This window comes from Pezoporus flaviventris, unplaced genomic scaffold, assembly GCF_033815535.1.
Source record: "Pezoporus flaviventris isolate CSIRO_AGI_PZ_B2104156 unplaced genomic scaffold, CSIRO_AGI_Pfla_v1 ptg000083l, whole genome shotgun sequence".
NCBI lineage: Eukaryota > Metazoa > Chordata > Aves > Psittaciformes > Psittacidae > Pezoporus > Pezoporus flaviventris.
In genome coordinates this window covers 4,577,272-4,603,940 of record NW_026892631.1, presented here as the reverse complement: position 1 = coordinate 4,603,940, position 26,669 = coordinate 4,577,272, and the positions used below count along the sequence as shown (strand labels likewise).

Here is a 26,669-nt window from a genome sequence, read left to right as displayed (position 1 = left end):
TCCCATGCACACTTGAGGGATAAAATGTGTGTGCTAAGTAGTTTAGAGCCTTTCACACACAGTTCTTGAAACGTTTCCTAACAGATGAGCAACATTACCCGTGTCCTCCCTGAGAACCATCCACAGATCCCAAGCTGCAGCCATTTGGCCAGCAGCATGTTTTGAGCTGACTAGGGTGTCCCAGAGCAAATGTGAGCAGGGCTGGTGACCCCCGGTGGCTGCCAGCTTTGGAGCAGCCTTGGACCACCGCTCAGCCCTGGGTCTGCTGCAGGCTAGCGGCAGGGCGGGTTGAGACCCCCCTCGCTGGCTAAGGCGCAGCCTGGACGCGGTGGAGATGCTTGTGCTGCTGGAAAAGCTGATGGTTTCTGTGGGAGAGAGGAATCTTTATTTTTCCCCTCCTGAATTCCTGATGTGAAACTCGAACTGGCGTGTCGGGCTGTCAGCAGGGAAGAGGCGAGGAATACTTTCCACCGGAGGGGTGGAGAGAAGGGCAGGGGGCCCCAGCGCAGCCACGTGTGCCTGGCTGGCACATACCATGCTGATGCGGGAAGGAGATGGGATCCACTCTGGACCCAGAGATGACAGCCACCAGAAGACCTGCTGGACATGCTGCCCAGGTGCTCCTGTGGCTATCTCTGGGAGGAGGAAAGCCTCCTGCACACAAATCACAGGTTGGGTAATTTGGGCACTTGGGTTTTTGGAGCTAAGACAGGCAGAGTAGGCAAGGGGACATATATGCTGGGCACCATCATCATCGTCATTCAGTAAGATGGTGTTGTGGAAGGAGCTGGTGAGGGAGGGTGAATTGGGCTAATGCTGGGGAGAGGGGCATCCTCACAGCTGGGCAGATAAACTAAACCTCAAGGCTGTTAAACCTCTCCTCTGAGCCAGCAGCTATCTGCCGGGTAGATACAGGTTTGGATCTTTCCTGCCAGCCTGGCTTTGGAATGCAGGAGCCACCTTCAGTCACCCCTAAACAAAACTTTGTCTGTCTTAAGCCCCGGGGATGGTTCAAGCCTGCAGCGATGCAGGGGGACCAAACCACAGACAATCTGTCATTCTCATTAAAAGGCAACCTAGCTTTCTGAGCAGCGTGAGCAGCACTTGTGAGCACACCGCTGCTTTATTCTGCTCTTTTATTCTGCCTGCCCAGAAATCCTGGCTTTGGTGATCTCTGCTGAAGCCTTTCATCACGTCCACCTGCAGTGTTTTTCAAATGGGCTGGTGCCCTGCGGATGGCATATCCCTGCCCTGAGAAAAGACACCAGTTTGCCTTGCTTAGCCTGGGGGAAACACAGGAACCCCATCCCACGTAGTCTGCCTAGCATCCTCCCCATGCATTTTGCTTGGTTCTGAAGGTGAACCTCACTCTCAGTGCAGGGATTTTGGCACAAGGGACATGGAGAGAGGGCATAGCCCTTCTGCAGAGCTGGACATGGTGAGGGGTAGAGCAGTTTGGAGGTGACAGATGGGGGGGAGGCATTCCTGTGTCATTTTGCTGGGGCATCTTCTGCAGCTTGATGAGCTGTTTGGAGAGAGCCTGGGCACCTGCCAGGCTGAGCTGGGGTGGGTTTGGGAGCCACAAGAGGAGTTACATAGTGGTTTATTACTGCTGCAGGAAGTATTATTTTATAGATGATGCTTTTCTGCATGCCTGAGTGCAGAATTTCTCCATTAGCATTCTCTGGCTCAGAGTGGTGCTCCTCTGAAGGATGCATAAAGCCAAGGTCTTGGCACACTCCTCTGCACTCTCCATCCTCCTTTCCCCACACCCTAGCCCCAGGAGTGATGGTAACTTCCCTGTTGCCTTCAACTCAGATGGGTCCTAGAGCATGTGGGCACTTTTGTGGACACATCTTGAAAGCCATGTTTAGTTTGTGAGAGCCATTAAGTGTGAGAGCTCAGGTCTGCTGAGCATTAGAGGACAAGGCCCCCTCAGGAACAAGGGGTGGCAGTAACACTGTGGGCACCTGTGAGGAGTAACCTCCCATGTTACTGCCAAACTGGTTGTGGCTCCTTGATGAACTGAGAAGATAACCAGGTGTTGCTGATGGAGTGCTATTTAAATCAGGATCCATTTACCTGCAGTGGGGTTTGTTCTGTTATTGCTTGTGTTGCCTTATTCCACAGATATTGGCTCTTCTGGCTTGACCTGATTTCTGGGGCAAGGGCTGTCTATGGGCTTGTAGCACCTTCTCTGGTGGTCCTAGGGCCTTCTAATGTTTCCCTTCCTTCCTTGCAGGACATACTTGGAGGAGGAGCTGATAAAGGCCCGGAAGAAGCCGAGCCTGAGGAAGGACATGTACCAGAAGATGATTGAGGTGGACCCTGATGCCCCAACTGAGGAGGAGAATGTGCTGCGGGCAGTAACCAAGCCCCGCTACATGCAGTGGAGGGAGACCATCAGCTCGACTGCCACGCTGGGCTTCAGGATTGAGGGGATAAAGGTGAGGCTGCTCTGGGTGTGCAGAGCAGGGGGAACAGCTGCTGGGAGCATTTGGTAACCAAACTCACTCACGGAGGCACACACACAGCAGGTTGGTGGCAAGACCATCTCACTTCAGGGCATCCCTGGTGCCTGCAAGCCAAACCACCCTCGTCAGGCACCTGGCCTGCGGCAGAGCTGCTCTTCTGAGAGTGCAGTTGACCTCAGGGCACCAATGCAAGAGGACAGTTTTAGCCATAATCTCATTAAATCAGCTGCTTGGTTGATTTCCTTGACTGTGAAATGCAAAGTGCCGTCTTCCAACTTGAAGGCTCAAATTAGTTGTTTGATTTTGATACTGCTGCGCTGCTAGACTGAGCTGTCAGTCTGAATCCCAGCTTGAATGTGTGCTGATCTGGGGCCAGAACTGTGAATTTATCCCCAGTTGATGAGGAGGATGTATTTACATCCCTGCCTGGAAAAATTCAGCAACTGAGCCCTATGAAACAGGGTGAACACAAGTAGCAGCACTTTCTGCCACACGTGTAACCTGCTGACTGCTCTTGCTCAGAGCTCGTGTTGCTGGAGACACCTGCTGGGATGCTTTTGTGTCCCCATTAGATGAGCCAGCCCAGGAGTTTTTCTCCTGGCAAGCAGGCTTTATTCCAGAGAGACGCATTTGAACAGAATTAGGTCTCTACCCTCAAAGCTGTTGTGTTAGGGCAGAAAGACTGGCGTGAACATTAACAATGGCTTAATGACTTTTGATAGCCAGCCAGCATGAGTTAGAGGTAGTACCATGCTTGAGCTAAGGGTTTCATCACATGCCGGGGCATGGTGTTGGCTTGGCAGCTGAGGGGAGCTCAGTCAAACTGTGTCTGCAGCAAGTCAGGCTTGGGGCACTGCTGGGGGCCCAGTGGTAGCTCAAGGCAGCCACTTGCTCTTGGCAGAAATGATGGTTTGGTTTCTGCATGCATCTGTGTTGAAGAAGTTTCTTTCTCTTGATGACAGGTTGTTTTTTTTCCTGAGCTGGACAGAATTCTCCCAGAACATCTATCTGAGTCTTTGCAGCTGCAGCCTTAAACTCCTGCACCTCTCCTGACTGGAGATAGTGGTGTAACAATGATAGAATTAAACCAAAGGAAGCCATTGCCTGAAAAAGCCTATACAGCAGATTTGTAGACTTTCCTGGTGGTATTTTCTTTCACCTCACTGGTCAAACACATGTTAAACCATAGGTTTAAAAGGTGATGAGCGGGACTGGGTCGCTCAGAGCCACTACTTCTGATTACCCACATACCAAACCACTGGTAGGAAGGGACTCATCTGCACTGCTGTGTGGGACAAAGTCCCTGGGCTGTGGAAAGCCCAGCAGAGCATGTTGCACATAGGAAGGAGGGCACCTTCTTCATTCAGTGTTTCATGGCCAGCAGAGGACAGTGCATTTATCCCTCACTCAGCCACCCTCGGAAACCCAAGGAGCAGACCTTGGGCTGAGCCCCATCAAGAGTCTTCTGTCAGCAACGTGAGGTACCCCTGCCTGTCCCACAGCCCTGTCTGGGATGCTGCTGGCCGTGGTGCCCCATAGCAGCTTTCTGCAGTGCCTACATTGGGTCAGGGCACTTGCCTGCTCATACAGCTCTTCCCTATCTCCGCAGCTTTCCCAAAGACCCTTTTCTGCTATGGATGCCTGCAAGTATGATGGGAGCTGCCCTGGCTCAGGGCAACCCATTGCCTAGTTCCCACTGCTGCTGTTTTGCATTCCAAATGCTGTTGTTTTACTGGTGCTTATTAGAAAACTGAGGCTATATAAATAAGAATTGGGCCAATGGGACCAAAGCTCCCATGTACTGTTTCTTCTCCTTGTTATAAAGGAATATCTGTCTATTTATAGTTCAACATGATACACCCTTAGCCTCCAGCGGTGCTTCTCAGCTTGTGATCTGAGGACATTTAAAGGCCTTTAGAGCAAAGCAGGTCATATGTGAACCACTTGAAATGAAAAGTGTAAAAGAAAACCAAACCCAAAATCGTATTCCCACACAGGCCAAAAAGCCCCGTGGAGGGAAATAAAAGCTATAAAGAAGCAGTGAGAGTTGCTCCTCTGTTTTGGATGACCACAAGTGAGCTGCCGCATGGTGTGAGCAGTGGGGCAGCCCTTTAATTGAGCAATGTTGGGAAGTGCTGGCCTCCAGGAGTAATGCTGCTGCTGTGCTAGGGGCTGACTAATTTGATCAAGGCTCTAATTACTGTAATTCTCCTTAAATCCCTCACTTCTGGATTATTTCCCCCTAAGCTAAAGCATTAACAGTTCATGCTGGTTCCCAGCTGTTTTTTTTTGCCAGCAGGGCTGGTCATGCTGTGCCACATCCTTGTATTTGCCCTATTTCTGGAGTCAGGTCTCCACATTAAGGAGCACTCCTTCAATTCCCTGAGTTGCTACTGAGTACTTGGAGGAAATTTCAGGAAACTATTATTTAATGACAAGCCCCCCCATGTTTTCTTTCCTGCTGCAGATGCTTCCATGGGAAGAGCAGGGGTGAATCTGCCTGATTCTAATATCAGGTAATATCATGGCTGGAGCCTGATACAGGAGAGCACCTCGTTGTGCAAGAGAAGGGCAGGATTTGGTCGTGGATGCATGGGCTGGAAGAGGGCACAGGGGAAGGAGCAGGGACAGCATGGGCAGGTGAGGTCAACAGGCAGCTCAGGGTTGGGACCTTTTACTGGCTGACCTCTTGCTTTCCAATGTGGCCTTGAGGATCCGGTTCTTCCTGTTTAAAATGGAAATTTTCCTGTGCAAAAGGAGTTAATGACACTCATCTAACTTTGGGGAGTAGCTTGAAACTGTCAGAAGCTGTAGGTGTTAATGAAATTGCCACACTAAAAGTAATACAACCGGTGACCCAGTTGAAGCTTCATGCAGCTCATTGCAAGAAGTACTGTGTTTAGTTCTGGAGTACTGTGTTCAGCTCTGGGGTACCTGGACCTGCGCCAGTGAGTCCAGAGAAGGCCTCAAAGATGCTCTGATGGCTGGAGCACCTCTGCTGTATAGAGACAGGCTGAGAGAGCTGGGCTTGTTCAGCCTGGAGAACAGAAGGCTCCGAGAGACCTTAGAGCAGCTCCCAGTGCCTATGGCTGACATGAAGTCTGGACAGGGACTTTTTACAAGGGCACAGGACAAGGGGGAATGGCTTTAAACTGACAGAAGGGAGATTTAGATAGATATTAGGAAGAAATTCTTCCCTGTGAGGGTGCTGAGGCCCTGGCACAGGGTGCCCAGAGGAGCTGTGGCTGCCCCATCCCTGGCAGTGTTCAAGGCCAGGTTGGACGGGGCTTGGAGCAACCTGGTCTAGTGGAAGGTGTCCCTGCCTGTGGCAGGGTTTGGAACTGGATGAGCTTTAAGGTCCCTTCCAACTCAAAACTAGTCTGAGATTCTATGATAAGTGCCACTTCTAAGCAGATTCTCTCGTCCGAGAGCCATTCACCACTGCCTGCAGCGAAGCCATGGTGGGACGGTATTTCCTGGGGCTGGGACTGTTGCAGGGTCACAGAACAACCCCTGAAAAAGCCCTCACCTGGCTTTCCAAATGTGGGCAGCTCATGAGCCCCATCTGAGGCAGGACACAGAGGCAGAGCTGGCTGACCCAAACCCTGCCCCAGTGACGCCAGTGCAAACTGGAATCGCCGGTGGGGCGGAGGCTGCATAGCCCTTATCAGCCCCCCTCACATTTGTGCTGTGTGGAAGCCAGCCCCCTCGGGGCTCGGACACCTGTAAATGTCATGGCAGTTGTCAGCCCCACAGCAGCAACATCTGGCTGGGCAAGGAAACTGCGGGAGGCGGGTGATGATGGGAGCAGCACTGCGGATAGGCTGTTTGGCTTTCCTGAAGCCTAGATTGCCTTATCTGAAAGGCCATCTGTGGGTTTCATTTATTTTTAGGAGCGTTTAGAAGTCCATCTCCTTTCTTGGATGCTTTGTGGAAAGTTGTGCTCTTTACATGTGAAATTAGTGCTGTGGCATTTCTCCAAAGTGATATCTATCATCCCCCGGGAGAGGGTGGGTTGAGTTCTGAACTGCCACGTCAGGGCTCACGTAGCAGACGTACAGCAGCTTAGCACCCTTCCCCTGTACATCGTGTATGTGCCACCAGAGCATCCTCGTGCAGGCCTTCTGCCTGCTCTGCTGCAGCTTGCTGCCTCACAGGACGCAGCCAAAAGCTGCGAGGTCCATGAGCAGGATGGGTGCTATGGCAGGGAGGTCTCCTGCAAGAAGGTTGTCCCTAGCCCCTGCTGATCCGTGCTCTGCCAGCCACTAGCCTTGCTTTTAAGCCCTGTGGCAGCACGCGGTGGTCAGCCTGGGTCCAGGGTGGTTTGACATTGGTTGCACCCTGTGCAAACAAAGATTTTCCTGTAGACAGAGACCTTTCACACACTGCTTTCATTATTGCCTTTGCACAAAACGCAAGCTGGAAGTTGGAAGTGTGGTGTTTGGTTCATCCCAAACTGTACATCAGGTGTGGGTTCGGTACAAGGCTTGCTTTGCCAGGTCTCCGCAGCCTGGACACTTGGGCTTCTCCCAAGCTGGACTGGCTACCATGGCCAGCCCTCTGTCCAGAGGGATGCACATAGCCCCATGCACGTGGCCCATCCAGGGGTACTTCCCTGGATGGGTCTCAAAGTCCAGCTAGGGCCCAAAGATCTTCGGGACAGGTGATTTCATTGTGCTCTCTTTCTTCCCCAGCCTCTGCTGTGCTTCTTCATCCTTACTTCATCTTCCCCAGCCCACAGGATGTCTTTTTAGCCTCTGTCCCTTTGCTCTATTGTGTGCAAATGAGCTGTCTGGAGCAGTGGGATGGAGCTCTGCAAGCGAAGCTGTGAGCTTGAGCACGTGTGGTTTAAAATAGCCCCTGGATCCAGGAAGCGAGCTCTGCCTGCCTGACCCATGGCTGCTCCAGACAATGAAACGTGATGATCTAAAAATCAGCAGGCCTGGGGAAATGGGGAGCAACCTACAGGTTGCCCAGAGGTTCAGCCAGGAGCACGGATGTGCCTGCGGGGAAAAGGAGGAGAGCACAAGGCTGCTTACTGCATCTTGGTACCATGCTCCTGCCTTTGAGGGTTGCTGTCCATGGACTATCAAAGGCAAGGCAGCTGTGGGGCTTGCTCCTTGTCTCCACCTTGCTGCAGTGGTCTGTGGAGGACTTAGCATGGAAGGGTTTTTGTGCCAGCCCTGAGATGTTGTCTCTGTTCGCACTCAGTTTTGTCCTCCTGTGGTTGTGCTCTGCTTTCCTCCCCAAGCAGGGGTGCAGCCTGAGGCTGGTGTTGGTGCCTGTGCTCAGCCACAGCAGTGAAGGGAAGCCTTTTGCGCACAGTGTGGCCAGAAATGAGTGATCTCCAGCCTGCTGGCAGCAAGCACCAGATCTGTGAGAGGTAGTTTGTCCACACTGCCGGTGACCTCAGCAAATATATGATAGTGGAGACTTGCCATTTGCATTAAGGGGCAATGCAGCAGAGCTGTAGGATGATTTGGGATGTGCAAGACAGAGAACTGCTGCTTCTGCTCATAGTCATAGCGTAGACGGGTCCTTCAGGTGCCAAAAAGGCTGGTTGCATCCTACTCAGAGACATGCATGGCTGCTGAAACACCAGTCCCGTCCCAGCTCCTTCCCTCCCCACCCTGCTCACTGCTCTCCCTTCTTTTCAAGAAAGAGGACGGCACTGTGAACCGGGACTTCAAGAAGACACGGACAAAGGAGCAAGTCACAGAGGCCTTCAGGGAGTTCACCAGAGGAAACCGCAACGTTTTGGTGAGTGGGTGATGCTGGGGGGCTGCCTGGAGACAGCTCCTCCTGCAGAGGCTGCCCTCAGCTCATCAGCTCCTTGCCATAGGCGGCTGCATGAAAACTGGCACAGAGAAACCCCATCCTGGCACGGGGATGAGGGGGGAGCAGCGGAGGGCTGGGAGGGGACACGTTAGCTGCAGCAGCACTGCTTCAGCCGTGTCTGACTGTGCTGAGGATGCTCAAGGGTTGGTTCCAGAACCCGCTGGGAGGCACAGCCATTCTCTGCCCCCTCCTCCATGGGGCTGTCGGCAGCCTCTGAGCTTGTTTTGTACACCAGCATGTGATGGCAGGGGCTCCCACCCTGGCCAAGCAGGCTGCCCTGCCCTCGGTCTCACAGGAAGGGTGGCCAAAGCATGTCCCTACCCGTGCCACGTGCCCTCCCCATGGCCGAGCCGCAGTCAGCATTTCCCAAGTTTCTCTATGTTGCCAGGAGAGTAAGAGATGGAGCAGTAAACAATTTACACTGACTGTGTCAAATATCCTGTTTGACAAAGCACTTCCATTTTAAGCTGTACTATATAAAGCCTACAAACACAAGGCTGCAGCTGGAGCGGCCCTTGGGGCTGCCTCCTTCAAGCCAAGCACATTCACTTTGCCAACAGATACCCAGGGATTGTTCCTGGATTTGCAAATGAAGTTGCTTGGCTGCATTTTATCCCCCAAAAGTTTAGAGCACGCTCACACCATCATACCCTGGCTCTAGACTGGGCTCCTTGGCAAAACCGTTGCCATACATCTCCCTGTGCATCTCCCCATGCAAAGTGTGAAAATGCAGGTGTATTATAGTGCCCAGATATCTGTTCTGTGTGCTCCTGCACTTAGTCCTTCTATCTAAACCTCAACGTGATATCAAAGAGGCCACCTTTGAAGCAATTTGCAGGGATGCTTGAACAGGCACTTGGGTCTTGACCTGTGTGCTGACCAGTATGAAAGCACTTCCACCTATGGTAGCAGCTTTGCAGAAGTGCTGATAAGGAGTTACAGAAGCATCTTACGATGCTTGGCTGACTGAGTAGTAAAATGGCAACAGAGGTGAAGAGTTGACCTGTTAAAAAGAGTGCAGGTGGGATTAAAAAGCAGCCTGGCTGTGCATGCTGCTGAATTAGCTGTTCCCTCCTTGGGAGCACAATGGATGCAGGAGGAAAAGTCTGTAGAAGGGACTGGTTCAGCACAAGCAAATGCTCTCGCTAAGTTTTGGAAGCAGCAGGAGCTCACAGGATGATGTAGAGGCCAAAGGGATGAGTGGATCCCGAAAAGGAGGGGACACACTCCCACAGGACAGGTCTGTGTGAGGATGCTGAGCACAGGGCGGCTGAGGGACACCACCAGCATCTCTCCATGCAAACTTGGTGTCCTGGAGAGGGTGCTGGGAGGGGTGATGTTCCTGCCTGCCCCGTGCAGCAGTTTTATGTAGGCTTCCTGAAGCACTGACAGCTTGGGGGTTTTGTTTGTGTCTTTTCAATTCCAGAACAGTTACCTTAACCGGTTGAAGGGCATCCGTGCTACGCTGGAGACATCCCCGTTCTTCAAGTGCCATGAGGTAAAGACTCGTGTTCAGATAGATCTGCTTCAAGATGCAAATGGTTTGATCTCAGATTGTCCAAGGAGAGAAGTCAAAGGCTGTAAATGTCTACAGTTTTGAATTTATCCTTATACCCCTATTTTCATACCCCTGTTTATCTAATTCTTCATCAGCTGATGATTGAGAGATATTCATGTCTTTGACATGGGCTCACATCTACTGAAAGCTGGTGTTCAGACAAAAGTGGTTTAGGAAGAATTCTGGCTGCTTATGACGGGTAAAACTCCTTAGTGTGGAAGTATACGGGTTTTCTAGAGACGAAGGCCTGTCTAAATGTGCATCAGGTGTTGTGTGGCTGCTCCATGTGATCAAGCAAGGCTTCAGTATTGCAGATCTTCAAGGACTGCCTTTGCTGAGCTGGAGTAAGGACTAGTCATAGAATTATAGTCACAGAATGGTTTGAGTTGGAAGGGACGTTAAAGCTCCAACCCCCTGCCACAGGCAGGGACACCTTCCTCTAGACCAGGTTGCTCCAAACCCCATCCAACCTGGCCTTGAACACTGCCAGGGATGGGGCAGCCACAGCTTAATCTGGGCACCCTGTGCCAGCGCCTCAGCACCCTCACAGGGAAGAACTTCTTCCTAATGTCTAATGTAAATCTCCCCTCTGTCAGTTTAAAGCCATTCCCCCTTGTCCTGTCACTGCATGATTCCCCTGAACAGAACTTCCTCCAGAAATGAATGTGCATGAAATCAACATTTTCTACAGTGAAAATTGATCTCTGGTGGGAATACAAAAAGGAAGCACTACATTTCTTGGCAGTTTCAATGAAATTGGACTACTCCATAATCTAATTATACCGTGTTATTGCTTCAGCATTGGCAACGAGTATTTGCTATTGCATCTGCTTAACAAAACATGAGAGAGCATGTCCTTGGCATGTGGTGTCTAAGGGCAAAAGAGCATCATAGGAGCCCTCGACTCAGAGAGCAGGAGCCACAGCTCCAAGAGCCCACTGCCCCTCACCAGGAGCCACCTTGGCCGCAGCCACACATGGAAGGGAGCTGTCAAACCCCGGGGTTTCAGGTCAGTTCAACACAGGAAACAAAATGCTCCCTGAAGCTAAGCGCCAGGGTTTCATTTGGAAACACAGAAACAAAACAGCCTTTCAGGGAGGCTTTGAAAAGAGTTTCCACTCCTTCAAAATTAAAAAGCAGCAGCTCTGACTTTCTGTCCCACTTTCTTGAGATGAAGCACAGCAGAAAGTCTGCCAAGCTCTGTGTGTCCCTCCACAGGGCCCTCGCTGGGCAGGGCTCCTCCAAGGAGCTGCAGGAGAATTTGGAGACCCAGGACAGGCTTTTTCTTGCTGTTAAAATGCTCTGTCCGGGCCAAGAGTGGGCTATAAGAGCTTAGAAGAAGATAAGCATTTCTGAGAAATAACATGTATCTCTGGCCCTTGGATGTTTTCCCAATGCGCTGGAGGAGGAAGTCTCCTCAAAAATGTAAATTCATAATAGCTTTTGCAAACAGTCCACGCTTCCCATCTGAGCCCCTCGTCTAAAAGGCAGACCTCAAACTAAATCCCACTGACAGCACAGACGTGGGAGTCCCCAGTAACATTTAGTGCTGCTGTTTCAGAGGGCTGACACCAGGTGGATGCCCCTAGAGCTGTGCTCCTCCATGTATCTGCACACTGTGTGGGGCAATCCTGGCTCTCGGCATGCTGTGTCCTGTCTAACTGCTGCCGATACAAGGGCAAGTGAGTTCATCATCCACCAGTTCGTGCACGTCAGACATAATTTGGGAAGCAATCTTCACGTGGGCCAGCTCTGAAATGCACCCATTGGTGCTTTTTCTGTAGTATTGCCTGCTAAAACCTGACCGGAGGAGCAGATTCAGCAGAAGAGCACAATGGTGCATGGCCTGACACTGATGTGTGTTCCCAAGCCTTGGGTAGCCACTGCAGAGTTGCTGATGGGTGGCAGTCTGGAGGCTGGGCTGAGCTGGAGGTACCCACAGGCTGAGCATCTCTGCTCTGTGGGTGGTGAGCATTGGGCTTGTGGGGTCTCATCACTCTGTGACAGGCCTTGAGGCTTATGTTGTAAAAGGTGTTGTGCTTCACCTCCCCAAATGCATCTCTGGGCTTCCCCACACTTGCCCAGAGAATACTTGCAGGATTTTCCCAAAGGATGATCAGGATATCAAAGAGCTCTTCAAAGCAGATGCAGCTGAGTGAACTCATGGATAAGGAAATTCACCTACATGCACCTCTGTAACTTGCATTCCCAGAGCACTGTGAAAGCCAGGAGCATGTTCTAGGGAGAATGTGGGTGCAATTGGATGGTGTTTCAGGCACAGGAGAGCACACTGCAAGTAACTTGTACCTGGAGCATCCCCGTCCCTGTGGTGATTGATGGCTGCAGGGCTGGTGAGTTTGAACAGCACAAGCCAGTCACAAAGAACCAGCCTTGGAAAAAATCCCTATAGCAGTCTGAGACAATTCATCCCATTCCTTCCCTTGACTCATTTTCCAAACTGACACCTCTGTCTTACATGCCCATGTTTTTCTGATCCTTTCTTTCTGCCAAGAGCTGAGATTTGTATGAGTAAATCAGCTTGTCTGCTTTGCAGCCGCAGCCAGCAACACACAGGGCTTGCTTTTTTGCTCCTGCAAAATCTCAGCATCATCTCTTGCAGCCTGAGAGAAGAAAGCCCTGAAGCTGGCTGAGATTGAGCAATAGGAGCATCGCTCACTGGTCTCTCCTCTCTGCAGGTAATCGGGAGCTCCCTCCTCTTCATTCATGACAAGAAGGAGCAGGCCAAAGTCTGGATGATTGACTTTGGGAAAACCACCCCGCTGCCGGAGGGACAAGTTCTGCAGCACAACGTGCCCTGGGTAGAAGGGAACAGAGAGGATGGCTACCTCTGGGGGCTGGACAACCTCATTCAGATCCTGACAGAGCTGTCCCAGAACGAAGACTTACATTAAAGCCATGCATCCGACTCTGCCACTACCCCCAACCTGCCCCCGACTGACTTCTGAACTGCACTACAAGACACTTTCCAGCCCTGGCCCTTCCCATTTGAAAGCTACACTCTCCCTATTTAATGTGTTTTCGTTGTGGTTTTTTAGGATGTCTTGATTCCTTTTTTTTCCTCCTCTCCATGTAAATAGAGAGCTAACCTGCCAGAACAAAAGTGAACTTGAAACCTTGGCCTTGCAGAGCCAGTGGGAGCATGAGCCGTGCCAGCCAGGATGGGGATGCTTAGGCGAGCACATGCTTTGCCTATCACACTTATGTCTCTTGCACAGCCTGATTTTAAGACCCTTTAAGAGAGCTGGTGGAGGAAGGAACCTGTCCCTGTGCTGGGATTGGTAGTTTCATCCTGAAAAAACTCAATGGCCATGCCCAGCACCCTCTGGCAGCCAGCGTGTGTGAGCAAGGCCCGGAGATGTCAAAGGATACTGGGGTGGGAGCCTTTAGTCATCTTTGCCAGCACGTTTCAGCTTAGAGAGCTGGCTGTGCTGAGTCCTTATATGATGCTAGAAGGGCAGAATGGGGTTTTTCCTTGTGTTCAAGACATCCATAGCAGTTGCTCAGTTACCATCAGGTGACACTGGAGCGCAATGGTTTCCCTCCTGCTGCAGAGCCATGTGGTCAGGCACAGGTATTTACCATGGCCAGATGCTTCCCACCCATTCTCCCACGCTGGCTGCACTGGAATGGTGGCTAACACTTCAGCCTCCTCTCTAGAGACCCATCTTCCCTGCTTGGAGCTGCTTCCAGCCCTCGTTTGCTGGGATCTCCAGCCTTCCACAGTGAATAAAGACTTCGGGCAAGGCTGGGGGAGAGAAAAATAGCTTGTAAGGGACTACTATGAGACCTGAAGTAGCCATCCAGGTTGATCAGTCTTCTTTGGTTCTTCAGTGCTGCGTGGACAGCCCCAGCGCTCCTGCTCCTTCAGAAACACCCAGTTCCCTATTTAGGGTGGAGGCTATTCTTTAACTTCCTGGAACATTTGAACTCAGCTGCTTGCAGCAGGGCTGGCTCCAAAGGTCAGCCATGGGGAGGGTGGTGGGGAGGGGAGGCCCTCATGGTGAGGACATAAAGAGCATGCAGGAGCTTGGCAGCCACAAACCCAGCCCCTGCTCCATCCCCAAAGCCACCGTCTCATCCTGCTCCCAGGAGCGATGCTCCAGAGCCCCTCTGGCATCGTTCAGTGGTTCAGCACCCTCGGTGGGAGCTCTCCTTGAGCAATGAGGAGCTGGCCATTGCACTGCCCGCAGCCATGCCCCGGCCTCTTTCCCCAGGACTGATGTCTCCTAAGGTTTTTCCCAGTTCATCTCTCACCAGACACGTCTTCAGCTCGTCTGATGCCATTGTACATGGTTGCACTGTTTTAGCTCCTTGCCAGGCTTTCTAGAATAGCCCATGTGGAAGTGCCTTATAGACTTGCCTCTGGTTCCATTAGTGTCATGGAAAAGGTTGGGTTGTTTTTTTTTAAGTTATATTTATTTTCATCCCATTTTAATTGCACAAAACACTAAAACTTAATGCATGGAATCCCCTCTTTTTTTTTTTTTTTAACTGTGTTTTTAGTTTTTAAACCATCCCTTTTCCAGCTCTGGAGAAGGGGTATGGACAGATACGCATAGATACGTACCACTTACTGCTGTACTTTAGCTTTGAGCCGCTCTTACATATGTATATTATTTTGTAAGCCTGTTTATAAACCAGATCCCCTGCTTCATGGCTTCAGAAGAAGCACATTGTTCCCCTCAGATGTCTTATGCCTTTCTGGAGGCTGGAAGGGCTGCTGGAGGGGTTTTCCCTGCTCCCAGCTCCCCTCTCAGTCACTGGGTAATACAGAAAACAATCTGAACCGGCTGCAACACCAACGCACAGTGCCTGTAAAGAAGTCCTGTAACCTGCAAATAAAGGCATATGGGAAGCATTTGCCTGCTGTAATGTCTGTGTCTGCTCTGTGGCAGCCCGAGAGCAACCCGGGAGCTGGCTTCCGTGTCTGTGATGGTTCTGAGAGGAATCAGGCCCCAGCACGCACTAGGATGGATCCTGATCAATGGGAACTGGCTTGGCAGGGAGCAGAGCTGGGGGGTCCAGACTGGGTGATGCCCGAGTTTTTCCATCCCCTTCCTGCAGGGAAGCCCACCAAAGGCAGCTCCACAGCAGGAACGTGTTCAGTGTGGGTTTTACCAGTGCAGGGGGATGGCTCCAGCTGAGTGGTTTCCGAGTGCCACCCTGTGTTGTCTATGCTCAAGACACATCTTGAGTGTCTTGATCTCTTCCCCTGCTCCTCTTCCTCAGCCCCTGAGGAAGCACTTGGGACCAAAGGCCACCGGGAAAATCCTGGATTTCGCACTGAAGGAGAAATGAGGCTGTAGAGCCTGAAGGCAGCTCCGGTCCCTCCTGGTTGGTTGCACAAGCAGGAGTCTGTCCTGGGGCTGACGCAGCCGGCTGGGGGGCTGCCCCATAGCAGAGTCTGATCTCACGCCCACAGCCCCAGGAGAAGCCTGGCCCAGGGCCCTGGGGTCCCCGCAGCATCTCTGCTGCTCACCACGGTGCCTCTAAAACTTAACTGCAGGAGAAACCCAGCGTGGGCTCTGCTTGAAGCCCGGAAGCCTCTTGGCACAAGAGAGAGCTCATAGCACTGCAGTCCTGAGGCTGCAGGACGTGTGCCTGGCGGGCTCCCTGCGCTCCCAGGAAGGCGGGCACACACATCTGGCAGGCTCGCACATCCTTACCAGCAGCCGGTGTTTCAATCCCAGCCACAGGGGTCTCATGGGTGCTCCGTGCCTCCTCTTCCTACCGGTGCAGGAAACCAAAAGCCTCCAAAACTGACCCGGGTGCACCCCGGAGCGCAAAACCAGGAGGTAAAAACTGAAAGCTTCTCCTGAGAGCTGAGGAAGCACCACGACGTTGTGGTGGAGAGGGGAAGGGTGCAAGAGCAAGAAACCCCTTGTCCCTGAGTGCTGGTGCCTGCTGACCCTGATGTCTATGAGCAGTGCCAAACTGGGACCACCAGCACAGCACGCACCATGGCTAGAGCCCTGCTTGCCCCCGGCCCAGCTTTGCTGCACCTCGGGGTCCCTGGCACTTCGGGGATTAACAACCTAAGGACCGACACAGAGGAGAGAAGGCAGCACTTCCGTTAGTGCCCCAAAGACCAGTTTGGATGCTGCTGAGGCTTCCGCTGTGTGCTGCTGAGGCATTCGTTCCACTGGCGAATGGAGCCTCCCAGCGCTATCCCGGGGGATGTGGCAGCCGGCTCAGGCTGTGGCTGGGCAGGGGCAGCTGATTTTCTCCTTTAGTACCTGATCAGATGCTACTTGCAAGAACGAACCTCCCATAAATAAGGAGGGGCTGGGGGGCATCTGATCTTTGAAAGTGCAGGACTCGGCTGTGGCTGCTGATTGGGGTCTGAGGCTTGTGTGTTGTGGGCTGGAGGGTTGCGCTGCTGGAACAACGAGACCCCAAAAGCAAGACCTTAAGTGCTTAAATGAGTTGCTTGAGCCGTTGGCAGTTCTGCTGCTCATAAATGACGGTGTGGGGAGCTCGGGAGGTGGATCCCAGGACGGGTTTTCTTACACTGAGGTGGTGCAGAGCGATGAAATGATGCGGTTTTGGAGCTGGTGCTGACACCGATGAGGCTTTTCCCCCTGGAAAGCCCTCTCTGCCACCCCGGGATCAGGTGAGTCTGCGAGCTTGGGAAGTTGGGAGCAGCCCTTTGGGTTTCCCCCAAGCCGCTGTCCCCTTCTACCGTGGGTGCTGCGTGGGTTCAGCATGCTGGGGGTGCCTTTGGTCTCACCCGGTATTGCTTGGGGATGCGCCTGACAGCTCCAGGTCCCGCAGCTTTAGCAGTAACTTATGTGCTGGTCCCTACGGCTCTTCGCTCCCCCGGGATCCAGTGGGGTTTAACCCCAAACCGGGCTGCGCCTTCCGCCCGGCCCTGCCGAAGGAGCCGCGGTCCCCCCGCTCGGGGCCGGCGCTTCCTCCCTTGGCCGGTAGGTGGCGGTGCAGCCGCGGCAGCGTCCTGCGGGACGGGGCTGCCCTTCCCCGTGGGCATAGGCTCGGCTGGGATGCGCTCCCGACCCTGCCCGTTCCCCGGTGGGGACCTGCCCCTCTCCCCCGGCAGGGCTGGGCTCAGCCGCCTGGGGCCAGCATCCCGGTCACAGGCCCTGGTCTCTTCTCTGGGTCTCGTTTGTTCTCTTCCACGGCCTTAAAGAGTAGGAATCTGTGACTGTGAGGGGTAAAACCTTATTTAAACCCCACCTGCAAAAGCGGGAGGTGGCGGCGTCCGTCCCGTCCCGTCCCCCGGAGATGAGCATCATCATGCCCACCCCATAGCGGGGCTGGGGACACGGATCTGCATCTCCTACATCTCCAGCCCCTGCCCCACTAAGAGCATTGCTCTCCAGCAAGGAGCTGGGGCAGGGTGAGGAAGGCTTTACACGGGGTTACTCGGCGATGCTCCAGGCGCTGGTGTTGCCTTTGTCCTGTCAGGTTTCCTCCTTCAGCCGCCCCTTCCCTTCACTCCCGCAGACCTGCTCAGCTCCAGGGAGAAGCTGCGCTTCCATCCCTCCGCAGCCAGGGAGCACGGGAGAGCTGCGGCTGGCGCCGCTTTGAGGGGAAAGCCCGTGGAAGGGGCTCCCGAGTAATTCCCGACGGGACAGCACGGGAGGAATCCCTGCAGCGGATGCACCCTTACACCCTCGCACCCAGCTCACCTCACTGCCGGCGCCCATCGCTGCCCGCTCGGGGCTGGGGCTTGGTGTTCCAGTGTTAGAGGGTGGCTGGTGCGCCCAAACCCCCCCAGTGCCTGCCTCTGCGGGAGGAGCCTCATCCTCTTGGCCGTGCTCCTGGGCTCACGGCTCAGCCTCCTCAGGCCGCAGCACCAGGGACGCCTGTACGCTGGTTTGGCTTCACTTTAGCCCTGCCATGACCAAACAGGAATGCTCCCTCCTTAGAATCATCTTTTGGGTCACCTGCGGGAACAGCTGGCTCAAAACACAGGGCTGTGACAGTCCCCAGGGCCACAGGCTGGTCCCAAGCCCCTTTTCTCTTGCGGGGATGCCCCACAGCACCGTGTGCCCCACCACACAAGACCCACGAGGTGCATTTCCACGTCTTTGCATTGCCACCGGGGAGAGCTGCCTGCAGGCAATCCCTGGCTCCCCATTGGCATGAGCTGCAAACACAGCCCTCCTGCCTAAAATGCTTCTGCCCCATGGGTGTAAGAGCAGCCAGCAGCCTGATCCGCCCCAGGTGGCCTCATGCAAAGCACACCTGGTTGCACTGATTGCTATACATCACACATAAAGCCTCAGCCACTGCCCATCAGTGCTACGGGCTGCAGCCCTGTGTGCTTCCCAGTGAGAGCTACTGGAGGGCTGGATGAGTCCCAGCAGCGTGTGTCATCCCTGTGGTAGGTGATGCTTGGTTTGGGAATGGGGTCTGTGTTTTGGGGGGTGGTAAAAGCCCAGCCTGGGGGGCAGGGGAGGAGACTGCAAGTGCAAAGGGAGGGCAATTGTTACTGCTGCATGGTGGCTCCTGGAAGGGCAGCTGCCTTGGGCCCACCATTGCTGTGCTGAATGGGTGCACAGAGGAGCTGTGGCTGTGCTGTGAGGGCACCTGGGCAGAGCAGTTTGTGCCCAGAGTCAGGGTGAGGGGTGTGCAGTGGCCATGTGCGCCCTATGGGGCTGCAGTGTGGTGTGGAGGAGGGCAGTGGGCCCTGGGGTGCAGCTTGGGGCTTGAGGACAGGAGCAGCCCTGGTGTGGTTTCTGCCCACTGATGCGATGCTGGAGAAGGGCAGAGCAGGGCTGTGATGGGTGCTTCATCTCTCCAGGGGCTTGAGGTTTGCTGGCTGCTGCCTCCTGCAAGGGCTGCTGTACCGTGAGGGAAGCACCCCAGGAACCTGATGATCACCCCCTTTGCTGGGGGTTTGGGTGATGCTGCTCTCAGAACAGGTATTGTGGTGCCTGCCCCACCAGAGCTGGTGCTGCTGCCCATGTGAGGAGCCAGAGAAAGGTGCTCATCACCCCTCTGCCTCTTTTATCCTCCCTTAAAACCCTCCTGGGTTCCTGCCTGCAGGTGCCCTGTGATGTGGATGCCAACAGCCTGCAGGGATGGAGAACTGCTGGAGATCTGCTTGTTCCTCCAGGTGAGGGAAAGAAGGACCTGTTCCCATGATGGTGCTTGGATGAGGGTAAGGCACGGAGGCTTTTCCCAGGGTTCTGTGACTCCACTGAGCTCCAGTTCTTGACATTCCATTTGTGAGAGTTTCTGCTTTAATTTCCTTCCCTGCCTTTCAGAGATGGTTGAATTAGCAGGGAGTCACAGAAACTCTCTCCAAGATAATTATCCCACATCTCTCTAGAGGGTTTGCCACGTGATGGTGTGTCTGCATGGGCGTATTAATAGTATCATAATATTATATATCAGTTCTCATCCCAAAGCACTTCATATGCTGAGGGGCAAAGCCTAAGTAGAAGGATGAGGCAAGTGAAATGGAGCTTTCAGCCTCCCCTCGGGTCCCTCAAAGCCATGGGGTGCAGGAACAGCCTCCTCACTGGTCAGGCACAGAATGAGCTCCCTGCCTCTGGTGCCGCTGCAGACAGCGGTCTGTGTCCTCGCCCTTCCCCGTTCCCCTTAAAGACAAGCTGCATGGGGCTGGCTGTGCTGGTTGTGGGGTGTCAGCAATGGGGAGTCCCCCCCCTGAGGCCGGTCACCGATGGCCTGAGCTGGGATGAACCAGGACCTGCGCTGATCCTGACGGATCCATCCCAGCCTCGCTGGGTGGGTGCCAGCTCCCACTTCTCCAGGGCTGTGTTTGCTTTCGGTCTCTTGCCGTCCTCCTGCATGAGCCTGTGCAATCGGGATTGTTGTGCTGTGCGGTTCAGATGTCCCCAGTTCTGTCTCCAAACATTGCCCTTGCGTTTGGGGCTACGGAGGGTGAGGATCATGGGCGCATTCCCATTGGAATTCCCTCTTGGAGATGTTCTGCCTCCTCCCTGTTGGCAGTCTGTGAAGGGAGGGCAGCCCGAAACCTGCTCTGGGTGGGCAGCGGATGTCACCGAGCTCTGTGCCATTGATGTCTGCAGCCCCTGCTGCACAGAGGGGCTGGATGGGGAAGGAGAGGTCTCCAGCAGAGGATGGTTGGTGCTGGACAAACCTGCTTGTGTAAAGCTGCGTTTGCAAGGAGCCTCCTACAGAGGGGAAGCATCCAAGCAGGGCCGGGTGAGGCCTGGCAGCAACTGCCTGCATGCTCGTACCTGGGGTCAAAGCTACAAGGCTGTGGTTGTTCGTATGAATGAGCAATTGCTTGGAGGCTTTAGACCCCTGCTTGTCTCGGACCAAGGGGAGCCCTGACAAGCCCAGATGGGGTCTCCAGTGTGGTTCCCAACAGGCGGTGGCACTTTGGGGTGTTTCAGGAGCATCCCCGGCAGAGGTCTGCTGTGTATGGGCATGCAGGGCTGAGCCCCCAGCAGTGGGGCTGCTCTCACATGGGGAGCAGGGATAATGTGCGTGGATGAAGTGCAAAACCCACCCGGAGATCCCAGGTGAGGAGGGTTGCTGGTAGGAGTGTGCACAGGGGAAGGGCAGCAGGGCTTCTCCCCTCCCTTGTCTCTGTTTCAGAGGTGCGGGAAGGCTCCTCACCAGCCTCTGCTCCCCTGTAAGGCTTTGGGTTGTTCATCCCTTAAGCAAGCCATGTCCTGGCCCTTGCCTGCCCTCCTCAGGTGATGAAGGTGTGAGTTGGTGTCTGCCGGATGCAGATGAGGGTTGTTTTGATCTGATGAGGTTTCTCCAGGCTACATAAAGAGACTGCATTGCATCCCAGCTGTCCAGCAACAGAATATATTTAACTTAAAAAATAGTAATAATCCACAGTATCAAAACACAGCAAGTCACAAGCCAATACTGGGTGAGACAAACAGGCATCGAATGGTCCTCTCTAACCCTTTGGTTTGGGCTCTGGCACAAAACCAAAAGGTGGGCTCACCATCGGGATGCAGATGGCACAGGTAGGAACGCACACCTATTCCCTGCTTCAGCTGGGAAAATCCTGATACACCCAAGCATGGCCAAACCCAAGGAAAACATGGACAAATACTCCCCTGCCAGCCCATGGAGCAGTGTCTGTTTGTATGAGGTGGGTGAGAAAGGGGGTGCTTGGGGCAGGGATGCCATCACCTCCAGGCAGTACCGATGGAGGCAACCTCCTGCTTTGATCCCAAGCCCAAATGTGCCCATTCCCTTTGACCTGCCTGCAGGAAGCATCCTCAGAGCTGGAAGATGGTTTAAACTACTCCTGCCTTGGTAGTCCTAGAGTGTACGTGAAGCCTTCACATCCCACTGCACAGCTTTGGTGGAGGGGGAAAAGGGGGTGTCGCTTCCCTTTGGATGGTGGGTGGGTGCAGAAGAAGCAGGACTGAATCTTAGCCTGGCTCTAGTTATGCATATGGATGACAAGAGGAGGAAGGATGGCTTGTGGGTGGAACAGGCTCTGGGGGAACTCACTGTCGCTAACCCTGGTTCAGCTGGTGCCATCATCAGCTGGGGTTTTGCAGCGTGCTGGCCCCATGGATGGGTGGATATTGAGTGCCTCTAAGGAAAACCAACTGCAGCGTGGCTTGAAAAGCCATTGTGTGTGTGAGCATGAAGTCAGCCAGACAATACAGGGCTGTGTTATCATGCCATGATTAGCAAGCGTGTGGGAGAAACTATTGCTTTTGACTGGGAGGAATATAAGATCCAGCCAAGCTCACAGCTCTTCTTGTGTCTGGGCTTTAAATGAACTCTTGGTGGTGTCTTCTAGAGGATGCAGTTTGGGATGAATAGTAAAGAATTGCACTGGCTGGAGTGTGTGCATGTATGTGAACTGCAGGGTCACCCCAGAACACGTAGGAGGCAAGGATGGAATAAAACAGCCCCCTGAAGAATGAGACCGTGACTCTTTGGTTTCCTATCCATGGAGCTCAGATACCCCCGCATCGCGGTGCGACTACGACAAGGGGCTGCTTCCAACAGAACTGGAGGATCTTTAACAAAATGTGTGACAGTGGATGCAGGTAGGGAGGAACACAGAAAGGTTTGGGCTGGAAAGGGCCTTAAGATCATCCAGTTCCACCCCCCTGCCATAGGCAACCCCTTGTTTCAGGAAGCACAGGATGTGGCACAGAGGGAGGCACCTCCTGTGTCCAACACCCTACTAAATGGCACACAGCCCCATTGACCTTCCTGACTCCGATTGCCAGGCACATCTGAGTGATGCTGACCCTCTGCCTTAGCACCTTTTCCATGATAAGTGTGCATTTGGGCAACCCCATCGGACTCGGGCGAATCAAAAATGCATGGAAATGGTTGGGTTGACCCAGAATGAAACTGGTTTACAACTGGCCACACAGTTCAAAAACACATTTGGCTTGGTTCCTACCTGGGATTGCTTTCCAATGCCTGGTACATCAGCTGCTCAGCCTGGCTGGGTTCAGGTACCAAGGAACTATTTCATTAAAACCCTTCTTTTCTTTTGAGGCTTTCACAATTGGGAAAGAGCAGCAGAAAACACTGTGCTGTTGGCAGACGGGGGTGAAGCAACTGCATTTATTCTTCATTACCCACTATCACTCTTTTTAGCTGTAAAACTTGCATCGAAAACATCTATATTTATAAAGCAGATGATGCTGCTGCGATTGCCGGGTGCCTTCAGCCAGACCAAGCGTTCACAGGCTGTGACCTCTTGCTGTGCCAGCAAGGAGACAGGGGCTGGTTGGTGGTGGTGGTGATGTGGCACTGGTGGGAGGTCATGGCAGGGCTCCTGCAAGTGGGAGGCGAGTTATCCGGTGTTGGTGGGTGTCCTGGAGGAGGTGACCTTTCCCTATGGTGCTCCAGAAAGAGGCATGAAAGCGCTGGGTGGTGAATTTGGCCCTAAAGAGAAACACAGGTATTGGTGATGGAGAGGAAAGCTCCAGATTAGCGCTCCTACCTGTGTCTTCACTGCGTGGCTCTTCTCACCAGGCAACCTGAGATGTCCTTGCTCACTGCAGGGGGTTTGGACTGAACGAGCTTCGAAGGTCCCTTCCGACCCAAACTAATCCATGCATTGTAAGCACCATGCATGTAACTCCAGCTTGCTGCCAGCTTCCACATCATGGGCTCCTTGAGGGGATGGGCTCTACCCGGTCTGTCCCTGGCACAAAGCTCTGGTCTCTTATGAGAGGAGGAAAAACCAGTTGCAGTTGGGATGTGTGTGGTATTAGGGATGGGAATGAGCAGAGCTCCTTTTTGACCACAAAGAAAGGCTTGAAATCCCTCCTGCAGCTCAGCCTCTGAGCTCACTGCAGCACAACTCCCCACAGCTTGCCACAAGACCTGAAACCAGGCTGAGGGGCTTGCTGTTGTCTCAGAGTGAGCTGCTCTTCACCCCTGGGCTCAGGGGCTGGTTTTAATCAGGACTATTGCAGAAGTTTTTATTAGCATTATCACTGCAGCAGGGCAGCTTTGGGGAAAACACAGTTTGGTGCCTGCTTCCTGTAGCAAGGTCAAGCTATGAAGTTGCTCCTGTCCTAAAGCAGAGAGTGGGAATCTGTCTGGTGCTAATTAAAATCCATCAAGCAAATCCCCACGACAGGCAGAAATAAGGCCTTTCATCCTGGCTGTTCATTTGACAGATGTCGGAGCCTCTGAATGTTGGCTGTTTGCTTGGCTTCACCAATTTGGTAGGTCAAAAATAAGGTATTTTTATAGACCCTGAAGGTAAATGATTAATCCCACACCTATCCTGCACAGGGCTGCTGGTGCCAAACTCTCTTATGCAATAGATGTGGGCAGCACACAGGCATAACTGAAGCAATGCTCTCTGGAGACCTCTGGCCCTCCTGAATAGGGCAGCATTTCCATACAAGCCCTCCTCCACTAATCCAGTTCTCCCATCCTCACTAGAGCACTGGGACAGACAGCACCAAACACAGCCCGAAAGGCCAGCAAAACCCTGGAGATGCTGACAAGGAGCTAATCCTACCCCTTCTTCTTCCTATGGGACCTCTTGTATAGGTGCTGGCTCTGATGCCTGTACATCTGATGCCATAGGAGATGTGACTTCTGGCGGTTTAATGCCCAGCTTGTTTAATCCTCCTCAATCTGAGGCTTCCTGCACTCCTTGTCCACCGGGCATTTAAATCCATCTTCTAATGTGAATCCATCACATGTGAAGGATGTGAATCCATCTGCACAGGCAGCAGAACAAGTTGTTCTTAAGCCATGTTGGGCTGCTCATATTTCCAAGCTTCTAAGCCCAGAGGCTTTGCTTGGTTTCTTCCCAACACCTCTACCAGCTAGCCTAGGGAAACCCGCCAGCCACATCTGCAGAGGCTCCTGCACATCTGTCCTGAGACCACAGCACAACTGACTTGATGCTCCGGTGCCACCTGCAGTTAGCACTTGAAGCAGCCATTCTGCTTTGGCAGATGCGAGGGGTACCCATTGCTCTTGGTCATTGTACTCACTGCAATGAGGAGTTGCTTGGGTGGCTTAATAACCACTTGTAAACCTCAAAAAAGAGTTCTCACCCAGCACAGCAGCAGCTTGGGAAGGTGTTTTCCAACTACTGAGCTCCTGTTTGCTTCTGGTTATGATTCTCTTTACCCCTTGTGGGGGAAATGAAGGAGCAGGGCTTTTTCTGTCTCACGGTAAAATGATGCAGCTCAATTCATAACACCTGTACAGTCCTGCAAGCCACAGAACTGCAAGTGCTACAGCACAGGTCACTGAGCAGCCACCTCTTAACCAGTCCTTTTGGTAGAAATGGCCAAAGAGAGGAGGAATTACTGAATATAACAAGCAGAAATCCTTTTGGTGACTGCTGTGGCAATGGCAGTCTTGAGGAGCTCATCCCTGGGCTTTAACACAGACGCTGGATGGCTCTCGGCTTCCATCTTTCCAACACTGACCTACTAAGAGTTGATTGCTCTCAAAGTGCTGCTGTCTTGCAAGGCAAGGTAACCCTGCCACGCCGTGGTGCAATGTGTGTCAGGATAAGTGTGCTGCTTTTCCTTTTGAGCACTTCCAGCGCTGGGGTAACAAGAAGCACTGACTGGTGCTTGTCTCCCAGTGAAACCTGCCTCTCTGCTGCCTGTGTGTGTGGCTTTCATCTCCCTAAAAGCTGGTATTATTTCATCTATCTTCCTCTACGGTTACAACCGAGCAGCTCTCCTGCCTGCATCATGTTATAGATCTTTGCTTTCTGTGGAGCAGCCCCAAAAGCTGAGCTCAGCACCCCCATTTGGGTACAGGGTAGTTGCTAAATACCTATTTCTGGCTGGTCAACGTAGCAGCATGAGCCGCTGCTGAGGGTGTGAGGCAAAAGAAATGCAGCCTGAGTTATTGCTGTAGTCTTGCTTTGGAGGCTGTTAATCTACTGCTCATGGATGTTTCTCAGCTGCAGTGATCTGTCTATCACCTACAGTGGCAGGGGATCACTGTTAATATGTGGCCAGGACCCTCCCCAAGCGAGAGCAGCAGTCTGGCTTTGCCCTCTTGCATCAGAGCTCTTCTGCCACCTCTTCGGAGCGGAAAAGCAGCCATGTCCCCCTTGGCTGATCTCTGGCCCTGCCTAAACACCCAGCCAGGATCAGGGCAGTCACTGCCTGGATGCCCTACCCCACCTGGCCACGGGCCTTCCAACCAGGACTGCTGCTGAGACTTGGTTAGAGCCAGGTCCTGATACTTGAGCTCTGGATACTTACCTTGGAGAAGCAGAGCAGGGATGCCGCTTCAGCCAGGAACACATGCTGGGCTGTGATGGGATCTGTTTCCAAAGCATGGAGACACTGCCACCAAGTCTCTTTCAGAGGGAGGGGAGAAAAAGTCTTTCTTGGCTCCCCCAGTACTGTTCTACAATAGAAGCCTTTGGCAAGGTCCCTTGCTAGATAAAGGCCCCCTGGGGCTGGTGGGAGGTCTGGTCATCACATAGTGCCAGTGGATGGAAGCAGGGGATGGCCTCAGTCCCTTCATCAGTACAGCATGATTTACAGCAAGCACGTTTCTCAAGACATCTGCACAGACAGAGCTTCACTGAGCATCATATACACACAGTGAGCAGGGGAGGCTGGGCTGAGCCCTCTGCTACCACGAAGCAGTCAAGGATGGACTCTCAGGGTGGGGGAGTACAACTGGTTTGCTTTTATATACTGTAGACATTATCTCTTAACAGCTCCTTGGCTTTTGATGTCTGCAGCCAGTTTCCTTTAACAGTGAGCATAAAAAGGAGGCAAAACATCTTCAGCTACTTCCTCCTGGGAGGAGAGAGAAAGCAGCACCTCCAGCCCCTTTGCCAAGGGTGTTTCCTTCTCCTGGTACCATCCTTCTCCTCCACATCAGTCGTCCATCGTGTGCTACGTTCTACCCCACGCCGTGCTTGCCCCATCTCTGCTGCTCAATGGGATCAGTGCAAGTCTCTGTCGGCTGCTCTGCACCTCCGCTCTGCTGGGTGGGCAGATGGACCAGGTTCAGACAGAAGGAAACAAAACAAAAGGGAGAAGAAGAAGAAAGACAAAGGGTAATGAAAAGGTCCGTGGCCCACAGCTGCCAAAGGAAATCTCTCGCCGTGTCTCTCTGACCATACTTGTCCCAGCCACTACAGCTGCTGTGGGATCCCCTGTTCCTTGTAGCCTGTGAGGAGGGAGGGGAAGGGAACATGATTAGTGTTAATCCCTAACAAGAACCCTCAAGTGAGCCTGGTTTACCAGGAGTGGCAAACTACATGGGAAAACAGGGGCACTGCCCTGGCCAGGTTCAGCCCTGCTTGCCCCATGCAGCCATAGGGTGCAACCACCCATGGGGTGCAACCACCTTCCTGGGCA

The 26,669-nt window shown here is 53.1% G+C and overlaps 2 protein-coding genes across 4 annotated transcripts in view; one reads left to right on the top strand and one right to left on the bottom strand.

Annotated features, from left to right (window-relative positions):
• Nucleotides 1-14,749, top strand: part of ITPKB (inositol-trisphosphate 3-kinase B) — a 68,630-nt gene extending 53,881 nt beyond the window's left edge. The window contains exons 5-8 of the mRNA XM_061475183.1: nucleotides 2,243-2,447; nucleotides 8,133-8,234; nucleotides 9,739-9,810; nucleotides 12,567-14,749. Of these exons, the coding sequence (XP_061331167.1) occupies nucleotides 2,243-2,447; nucleotides 8,133-8,234; nucleotides 9,739-9,810; nucleotides 12,567-12,782 (595 nt within the window). The 3' untranslated portion in view covers nucleotides 12,783-14,749. The remainder of the gene's footprint in view (nucleotides 1-2,242; nucleotides 2,448-8,132; nucleotides 8,235-9,738; nucleotides 9,811-12,566) is intronic.
• A 7,580-nt stretch (nucleotides 14,750-22,329) lies between these two features.
• The window catches only part of STUM (stum, mechanosensory transduction mediator homolog), a 42,739-nt gene continuing 38,399 nt past the window's right edge, over nucleotides 22,330-26,669 (bottom strand). For 2 of the 3 annotated variants that reach the window (XM_061475204.1, XM_061475205.1), the window contains exon 3: nucleotides 26,212-26,478. In XM_061475204.1, the coding sequence (XP_061331188.1) occupies nucleotides 26,444-26,478 (35 nt within the window). In that variant the 3' untranslated portion in view covers nucleotides 26,212-26,443. Of the gene's footprint in view, nucleotides 22,738-25,553; nucleotides 26,479-26,669 lie in introns of those variants that run through there. The other variant, XR_009747182.1, reaches the window with a different exon arrangement.